This window comes from Oncorhynchus tshawytscha, linkage group LG33 (genome assembly GCF_018296145.1).
Source record: "Oncorhynchus tshawytscha isolate Ot180627B linkage group LG33, Otsh_v2.0, whole genome shotgun sequence".
Lineage (NCBI taxonomy): Eukaryota > Metazoa > Chordata > Actinopteri > Salmoniformes > Salmonidae > Oncorhynchus > Oncorhynchus tshawytscha.
In genome coordinates, this window is record NC_056461.1 from 30,807,771 (window position 1) to 30,816,344 (window position 8,574).

Here is an 8,574-nt window from a genome sequence, read left to right on the forward strand (position 1 = left end):
TTCAATTGGACCAACACGCAAAGCTTTCGACATTTCGTTTCTTACAATACAGTGAAATAAATGAATCATCCTCGTTCCCCCAAATATACAGACCTAGAATGTTTGATCCATTTGATTTGGAATGTAACAATCTGAACTGTGACACTGGGTGCGTTCGTAAATTCACTCTGGAGTGCCAGAGAGCGTTCAAAGTGTGCTCTGGGCGTTCGTAAAATTCAGTGGTTCGCTCTAGTTGAGTAGGGTTAATCCGAGCGTTCTGAACTCACAACGGCAGTCAAGCACGCAAAATAGCTTGCTAGCTACTTCCAGGCAGAAATTAGAGAATTCCTCACTGGCCATTTTTCTTACTCTAGCAGAGCAGGTTAAGCTGTGTTCATGTTATCCAGAGCGTTGGCGACTAACTGTGCTGCTGGCAACAATTTAATTAGCTTTTTTTGCTGACGTTTACTGACACCGGCCATATTTAATTGGTGTTGAATGCATCTGTTATTCTGCGCTCTGGCACAATCAGACGAGAGTGCTCTGAAATCGGAGTAGAATTAGCATCTTATCATTAGATGTCTACGTTGCATATAAAAAATACAATAAAAGTATGTGACATTTCGGTTACCAAAGACCGAGTCCTCAACTCGAGGACAAAAAGTCGCATTCCAGATTCTTGCTCAGAAAACCATTTCCAGGAAACCACGGAAAGACACTGCTCAGACTCAAAATGCACCGGTGGATGCCAACTTGTACAACATTTCATTACCCAAAAGAATGTGGACTATCGTAGAGAGCGATATTATAGAATCTTATCAAATGGGACCAGACCGGAATGTACATAGTGATAGACGAGTAGCTGTTCACGTCGGAGGTGCTGAAACGCACTGAACCACCAAAATCTTTCAAACTACTGTCTTGAAGAGTTTTGTGGACCAACTCAACATCTATGGCTTTAAAATAACTTTCCCTGGTAATCGAGATCGACTTCACTTAGCACCTTTATTGCTGAGGAATACAAAGCATGCACGTCAAAGGCACCTTTGGTATGAATATCAAATGCTGTTGTGGTTTCCGAGGCCTACATTTTGACATGTGACCTAATTGAATGACACTGATTTTTTTTTACCTTGCCGTTGCAATACTACTCCAATCCCAATTTCTGCCAAGGACTCAAACATCTACTACCCCAAATGAAGAGATGTGTGCTGCTCAAATGCACGAGACTTGGCACAGGAGGGAGAAGTTGGGTAACAGCAACAAGAACAGCGCTGGCCACCAGCATAGCCCAAGCTTGGCAGACACAGGCAACGCAACTCTGACTAGGCTGAACTGCAGAGCTCCACTCCTAAGCACTTCAGCCATGTAGTTGGCCCCAGACATCTGCACTCCAGCCCAGGCTGAGAGGAGTGATGACAGCACCAGCTCTAGCAGCCGCAGCACTGGCTTACTACCCAAGCTGATCTCCGTCCTCAAAGAGATGTCTGGGGAGTTGCAGATTCAGAGGAATTCCCAAGCATCTTGTCAAGCACAGCACCAGACACATGACCACCTTCGGTGTACAACTAGTGATGGCAGGAATGGCACCCCCACCCTCTTTTACCCCCAGGGCTTCACCTCGCAGAGCTCTAATGATTGCCCTACCTCCCTGCAGACAAATTTAAATGAATAATAAATGCCTATTGCAACAAAGTTATGGTGTCAATATAAGGGTTTTAGACATGCAGGATATACAATCATTCACAATGCAGTCCATTGGTAATTTATTCCACCTTAAAGCTTGTGTGTCATCTCTAGAAACGTGTTAGTATACATTCTTTTACAACTACTCTACGCAGATGGCAGTAATTGTACTGGGATGTCCACTGTCCAAATGTCTTTGTGACCTCTGGCATAAAGTGGTTCCTTGAGCCAGCGTGGGTTTGACAGCTGTGTGAGGTGTTTCTCTGTGAGCCCAGTGAGCACTGCTGCCTTCTCCATCTCCCTCAGATCCTCCTCTGGTACATTGTCAGAGCAGCACCAAGTCTCCCCCACCTCCACCAATCCTGAAACAAGGAAATGACAGGGGGTTGGATATTCATCAACTCTAGTTTAAATCAAGCATGAGATGTGCTGTGTATGTCCTCCTTCTCCACTCATTCAAAAGTACTGTTTTACCTGCCACGACTCCACGGCCGAATCTGTCACCTGACGCCAGAAGCTCCTCTATTTGCATATGGCTCATTCCAAATGTATTGGTGAGCATGTCTCTCCACTGGTCGCCCTCCCAGTCCTTCTGCGCAATATGAATAGCTAGAGTGCAGTTTTCCATTGCGGACAACAAGGGGCGCCAACGTGTCTCAATACTTTTTACACCATTAAGTACTAACCCCGCGTACGGCTGCCTGAATGATAGGCAACCCACTTGTAATGTCATCTTCACTCAACGTGAATATGTTACAACCAGATGCTAGGTATTTTATCACTCTAAACCACTCGTAAGATACTGCGCTAGTAAGTACAAATGGCTGTTGCACTCATCATAATCACGCAGTCAATCGACCCCTTTAGTAGGTTCTGCGCTTGTGTCGCACTAATCTCTGGCTGACTGGCTGGCTACATGTATCCGATTGTAATTGTAAGTAACAATGGTTGACTTTTGTCTAGAGACCTTGGTATAACAAATGCAATTAACTCTGCAAATCCTCGACGGAACCGTAAACGTAATTTTGAGCTACAAGACTAACCATAGACACTTCCTGTTTAAATCCAACAAAAACGTCTCAGGAAGGTAATGAGAGTTCCAAAATGTTTAGAATGGGAGCATAGTGCCATCTAGTGACTGACAAGTACAAGGAATCCATTCATTCCACAATAGCTAGCGTTCTACGTCCGTAGACGTCCAGTCATTGCGCTAACGCTAGTTAGCATTGGCTCGCGAAAATAACTTCATTCATACTGGACACATTCTTAAAAATGGTATCCACGAGTTTATCGGACTCTGGGGAAGTAGATAAAGAGCCTCATTGCCAAAATCCAGAAGTATCCATTTCCATTTTAAAGGTTCATGCATTTGACAAGACAAGGAAATGATGACCAGATACAATTTTAAATAACTTTATTGTTTGTTATTGGTTAGTTATCAGCCACTTGGAGCAAGTATATATTTAACAGTTGTATTAAAGTGCTTGCCAGAAGAAAAGAAATAGCTATATTGCAACATAATGTGTATGGTGGAGGGTAAGAAACAAGGTACAATAGAGGGGAAAGTATACCATTGGTCCATCCCCAGTCAAAAATCTGTTTTCAAATAGGTAATGTTTAACTCTCAGGCCAGCCGAGAGAGTGGTCACAGAACATAGACAAAACAAACAATGGGATATGTTAGAAGTTCAAAGGGGAATGGGGGGGTACCATTTTGTGTTAAGGTGAGAATTTCACCAAGAAAGCATTTTCCACAGGTAAAATGATATAGAAGCAGCACTGCAGGTTCTCCTTTACTCATCACCCAATGCAGACCTGGCAAGGTAGAAGAGGCAGGCTGGTGATTTACCCAGAATACTCAGGTTTAACAAAATAAACAGCACACACTAGTAGGAACTTGGAGAAGTTGGGCACCCAGAATCAGATTAATTATGGTAACAGCAAATGTCAACTACTAGGAGCAACAATGACATCATCCTGCCATATAAAAAGGATTGCTAGAGGGACTTTGAGTAACTTAAATACACAGGACAAGACCTCAAGAACGCAAAACTATTCAAATACACATGGGTATTAGGGTATAATCCTATATCATACACTACTATATTACAACAAATGCTCCTCAAACTGTTTAATAAAACAAGATAAAATATCCCTAAGTAGCAAGCTAATCTTAGATTTAAAACAGTTAGCCTAATAAGCATGATCTTGGTACAGTATCAATCATTCAGTATCATCCAAGCCTTGATGCAAAGATTCAGGGTTTGGGAAATTTGCTAGCACAACTTCTGACACGCATATAATGCACCTTCAACTGGAATCATGTGAAAGACATCTGAATATTAAAATCTCTTTGGAGATTTTGTTGGCCAAAACATCACAAGGGAAATAAAATGTCCTGTACAGTATATCATATCACATAAATTAAATGGATCTTCGTCTTGTTCTACTGCCAAAACAACAGAAAAACTCACGATGATATAAGAGTGCCTTTGGTCACACTTTATCTGGATAGTCCATCTGTAGATGCTCTAAAGATGTTCATACTACCAACTTCATATTTTCCCGAAAATCTACCAAGTTTAAATACTGAGAATAATTCATATTTATCCCTAGAGTCCCGTGGAATACAGCAACAATCAGAAGTGTCCATTTAAAGGGGTTTAAACCAAGACATGGTTACTGTGGCACCTTCTCGGCTTGGCTGCGTCACTATTTAAAGATTTCAGAGCAAATTAAACTGATATTTAGTAATGATAATGTAACTGCGAAACAGGCCATTCATAAATTCATAGTGTTGTCATGTTCCTCAATTAATTCAGCGCATTACTCGACAGGCTAGTCTCGACAGAGTGCATTCAGGGCGCACAGAGAGTACAGCATTGTCGAATCACGCAACATTTGTAACGTCAGTCAAACCAAAGTCAAAGTTGCTAAACTTGCTTGATAAACTCCAACGAATGACAGAATATGTCCTATGTTTGGCAAAACCGAGTTGATGATTATATAGCAGAAAAGCTCATGAATAACAGGGAGATGAAGAATGAAAATCATTTATATAAAGTATCTTAACGGGGACCAACTGTTTAAAAAATATCCTTATCTACTCTCATGACGTTTGTTGATCACACATTCTCTACCGAAACTCTCATATGGGCAGCAAGGACGAGACCCCGCAGAGAAGTGGGGGAAATATTGCATTATTTTGAATTGCATAGGTGAGAGACATCCTTTGATAATGCAACCTATGGATTACAGAATAAAGTCATAATTTTGAGTTTCAGTGGGATTGGGACTGGATAGAAAAATTGCCCCGGCTAAAACAGGAGAAGATACAATTTTCCCTCGTGCCTCTGAATGGTGACAGAGATGTATGCCTATGTAGTGAATTGTGCATGGGCCTATCAAATTTGTGACTGTCTTAAGAGTCACAATGACAGCTCAAAGAGGCACACATTATTTTATAGGCTATGCTGTGGGGTTTAACTGCATTCGGGTGGAGTGTGCAGACTGGCAGTGTAAATTATCCATGTGCTTTGAATTTATGGCTTCTTTGTGTTCAGTAAATATGCTAGGCTAAAGGCTTCCATGCAACAACCTGTTTGGATAATGTGCTATTTCATTTTTTGCTAATCAGCTGCTGCACATGTATTTTGTGGAATTGCATTAGTGCAAAATTGGGATTTTTTTGTGTTATTTCCCAAGTCTTGTCATTAAATCTTTTCAGGAAATGTGATGTATGTTCCCAGGACAGTTCATCTCTACTATTAACAAACTATCTGTTGATAACAACTGCTTGTTACGATTAGAATAAGGGCTAGGGTTAAGGTTAGGGTTAGTACATAGTTGAAATGTTACTGATAGTGTGTACAGCATCTACAGATGGACTATCCAAATAAAGTGTTACCGTACTCTTTGTTCCACAAACTCTGCCATGGTTTTTCGTTTTTGCTAAAAAGTCAGGTCCGAATTCCAGTCCCACTGCTCACTAGGAGTGAGCCACATGGAAACTATGCTCACCTGCCTCTTCTTAAAATGGGTGGTCAATGCACCACAGCTGTCTGGTGCATGTGAAGTCCATCAAAACTCTAGAGCAGTTGTTGCAAAGCTTTAATTTAGTCAGGCATGTCAATGCACAGTTTTGGAGGAGGCACAAAGTACTTCCCTGGGCTCTGTGTGATCACCACACCAGTCTTTTTGCGGAACATGGGAGCTATTTTTGGCTGGTCGTGTGCAGGCATCTCCACGGACACCTCAGCGTCCTCGTGGTGCAGGTCGTAGGAAACATTCCCATACTCCCGCAGGAAGGGAAAGAGCTCAAGAAGAAACTGGCAGAAGTCTTTTCGGATGCCAAACCACCCTGTTAGAAAAGAGAAATACCAGTTAAAACAAATAGTTTGGAGAAATATTTGAGGAGTTACACTGACTGCATTCTCAGAAAAATAAAAAGAACACTGCCTCAATATGACAATTATTTCTGTTGCACCGCTATCACTGTCGAGGAGTAACTCACAGTGGTTGCCTCCTTTCTGGCCGAAGGTCGTGGCCATCAGAGTCACCAGGGATAGCCAGAGAGGCACGAATACTGACACATAGCTGGAGCCGTAGTGACCATCCAATTTATGGACCAACAGGATCTGAAGAGTCAATGACAGAGACAACAGTAAAAAGGCAAACAAGGTAAAACATTTTTTTTTAAGTATTACTTTCCCAACTTCCAAACTTCTTCAGCTCTCTGACCACAATAGTAGCTGAAAGATGGATAACATGACCACATACCTCAAAAGTTAGCAAGGGTACAACGATTGTCATCCAGCTGATCGCCATGGTGATGTGAGTACGCCGTTGCTCTGCAATGAGGTCCATAGACCGCAGAAAGAGCACTGACCACACAATGTAGTAGAGTACCACAAGGCACAGGAAGGACATGACAATCCACAGTGGCACACAGACAACCTGAACAAAATAACATGAAAAAAATAAAATACTAATGATATCAACATATATTTTACAACTCGCTGTAAGTTGTACTAAATTCCCATTCATTTTTCTTCCCCAGAAATAGATATTAGGCAGGTTGTTCTCTTACCAGCCAAGGCCAACTGATGATTTTATCTAGTCGCAGGGCAATGAAGATAAACTGAAGAATATTGACTGAGCACAAGATCTCCAACTGATACAAAGAGAGATAGGAAAAACAGAGTAAACGGGTGAAGAGGGAGAACGAGGGATGTAGACAAGTATACTATATTCACCAATATCTAGCCTAAATAGACTATTTGAGAAAAATAACATCCTTATGACAGATATAATGCCAGACTGACCTCTAGAGAGCGATCATGCCGGAAGCCCCACACACAGGCTGCAACAGAGACAGGTGAGACAAAGAAGAGGGGCATGAAGACCAGCAGCCAGAAGTGAGTGCCCCTCTCCACGCGGTCACACACCAGCACCTCAAAGGTGAGTAGGAGCAGGTGGATCCCAACAGCAATCAGCATGGCCTTGAACTCCACACAGGTTTCACCCTCAGCCCTGCATAACAGACACAGTAAGATAAGACATACTAGTAAGCAGTGATAGCTATCGCAATCGGACAGCTTTCTCATTAGGACAGTTTGATATTGATAAGAGCCACATTGACAACAAAAAAAGACCTACAAAAGAGTAAAGCATTTTTGTTTAAAAAGCCCACCTGTACTGTGGGTTGTGGGCCCAGACTCCTGTGCCCACTGAGGCACCGATGATGACCGTGAGCTTCCATAGCCATATGGGGGCAAAGACAGCCCAATAACTCCATTGGATGATGCCATCCAGACGCAGCGACAGCAGAACCGAAAACAGTAGCAGGCAGGCATAGATGAGGAACTTACTAAGTGAGGAGAAAAACAATTATCGCCATTAATCTATTCAGCAATCAATTTAGCTTGCTACTCATCATCATTGGTACAGAAATGCGCCCCCCAATGCGATTCCAGATCAAGGAAACTAAACTATGTGGAGTTAGCCATTTAGGCCATTTCAGTTGGTTAGTTATCTAGCTAGCTGGCATGCACTAACTAACTAACTAATACTAAACGACTGACAGCAACAAACAACAGGGCTGGATAGCAAGCCAACAACATTTGCTAAACTTGCTAACGTTAACTGGCTAGCTTATGCTGTTCTTCCCCAATATAATAGCTAGTTAACGACGTTTAGTTAACGTTAGATAGTTCGTTCTGTCATGATTCACCGGTTCAGATAGTCAATGACTGAATAGTAGTAGGCAGTCTAACTAACTAACCTTAACTGGCTAGGCGCTTTCCAACACAGATATGCTGGCTAGCTCTAACGTCGTTAGTTAGCATAGCCGTAGAGACGTTATATTTCTCTTTACGTTACCTGGGATTGAAATCTTGGAAGAATCCCCGAAGATTCATGACTATAGCTTATAATCGTCTAAACCATTATTTGTATTAATAATGCAATCACGCATCAAGAGGATGTTGTTTTTAATCAGGCAAAAAGTTAGCTTGCTTACTAGCCCTCTATCGCGGTTCACGTAGATGCAGACGGAATGTCCATGGTAGTGTTGTGCCTGGCACTAGGGGGTCAGTATCGTGTACAAAAGTAGTAGGCTAACTGCCAAAAACAGTACAGGTTTAGAAACGGTCTGTGCCACTACCACTGGCAACAAATGTAGCTCAATGAGCCATACAGCCCGCTAGTTGCCGTGTTCGAGACTCTGAGGTATAATGCGAACGAACGCATAAAAAACATGATGTATCATGGGTAAATTGTGACTGACTGATCTACAAATAATAATGACTTGTTATTTGTGATGCAAGGTGGTTTGTAGATCAGTCACCCAGTCGGCAGTCGCCTGCACTGACCGCTGCAATGTCGAACAAACCCACAATGGTATATTCT

At 42.2% G+C, this 8,574-nt stretch overlaps 2 protein-coding genes across 2 annotated transcripts; both read right to left on the bottom strand.

The window, feature by feature from the left end:
* Nucleotides 1–965: 965 nt before the first annotated feature.
* LOC112231143 (protein EOLA1) lies at nt 966–2,741 on the bottom strand. The gene is made up of 2 exons (XM_024397718.2): nt 2,140–2,741; nt 966–2,027 (listed from the first exon to the last, which is right to left on the bottom strand). Exons 1-2 carry the CDS (start codon nt 2,396–2,398, stop codon nt 1,813–1,815), a joined length of 474 nt encoding a protein of 157 aa, XP_024253486.1. The 5' UTR covers nt 2,399–2,741; the 3' UTR covers nt 966–1,812.
* Nucleotides 2,742–3,064: 323 nt separating this feature from the next.
* LOC112231144 (transmembrane protein 185-like) lies at nt 3,065–8,418 on the bottom strand. Its single transcript, XM_024397719.2, has 7 exons — nt 8,047–8,418; nt 7,358–7,534; nt 6,990–7,197; nt 6,755–6,838; nt 6,445–6,621; nt 6,179–6,302; nt 3,065–6,025 (listed from the first exon to the last, which is right to left on the bottom strand). The coding sequence occupies exons 1-7, from the start codon at nt 8,082–8,084 to the stop codon at nt 5,781–5,783; spliced, it is 1,053 nt and encodes a 350-aa protein (XP_024253487.1). The 5' UTR covers nt 8,085–8,418; the 3' UTR covers nt 3,065–5,780.
* Between the last annotated feature and the right edge of the window lie 156 nt (nt 8,419–8,574).

What these genes read in the sequence shown, in the direction of transcription:
- LOC112231143 (XM_024397718.2), bottom strand. Translation starts at nt 2,398, where the DNA reads ATGACATTACAAGTGGGTTGCCTATCATTCAGGCAGCCGTACGCGGGG. An exon ending in CGGCCGTGGAGTCGTGGCAG is followed by an intron (nt 2,028 to 2,139) that starts GTAAAACAGTAC and finishes TCCTTGTTTCAG; the next exon opens with GATTGGTGGAGGTGGGGGAG.
- LOC112231144 (XM_024397719.2), bottom strand. Translation starts at nt 8,084, where the DNA reads ATGAATCTTCGGGGATTCTTCCAAGATTTCAATCCCAG. An exon ending in GCCCACAACCCACAGTACAG is followed by an intron (nt 7,198 to 7,357) that starts GTGGGCTTTTTA and finishes TCTGTTATGCAG; the next exon opens with GGCTGAGGGTGAAACCTGTG. An exon ending in CCAGAAAGGAGGCAACCACT is followed by an intron (nt 6,026 to 6,178) that starts GTGAGTTACTCC and finishes CTTTTCTAACAG; the next exon opens with GGTGGTTTGGCATCCGAAAA.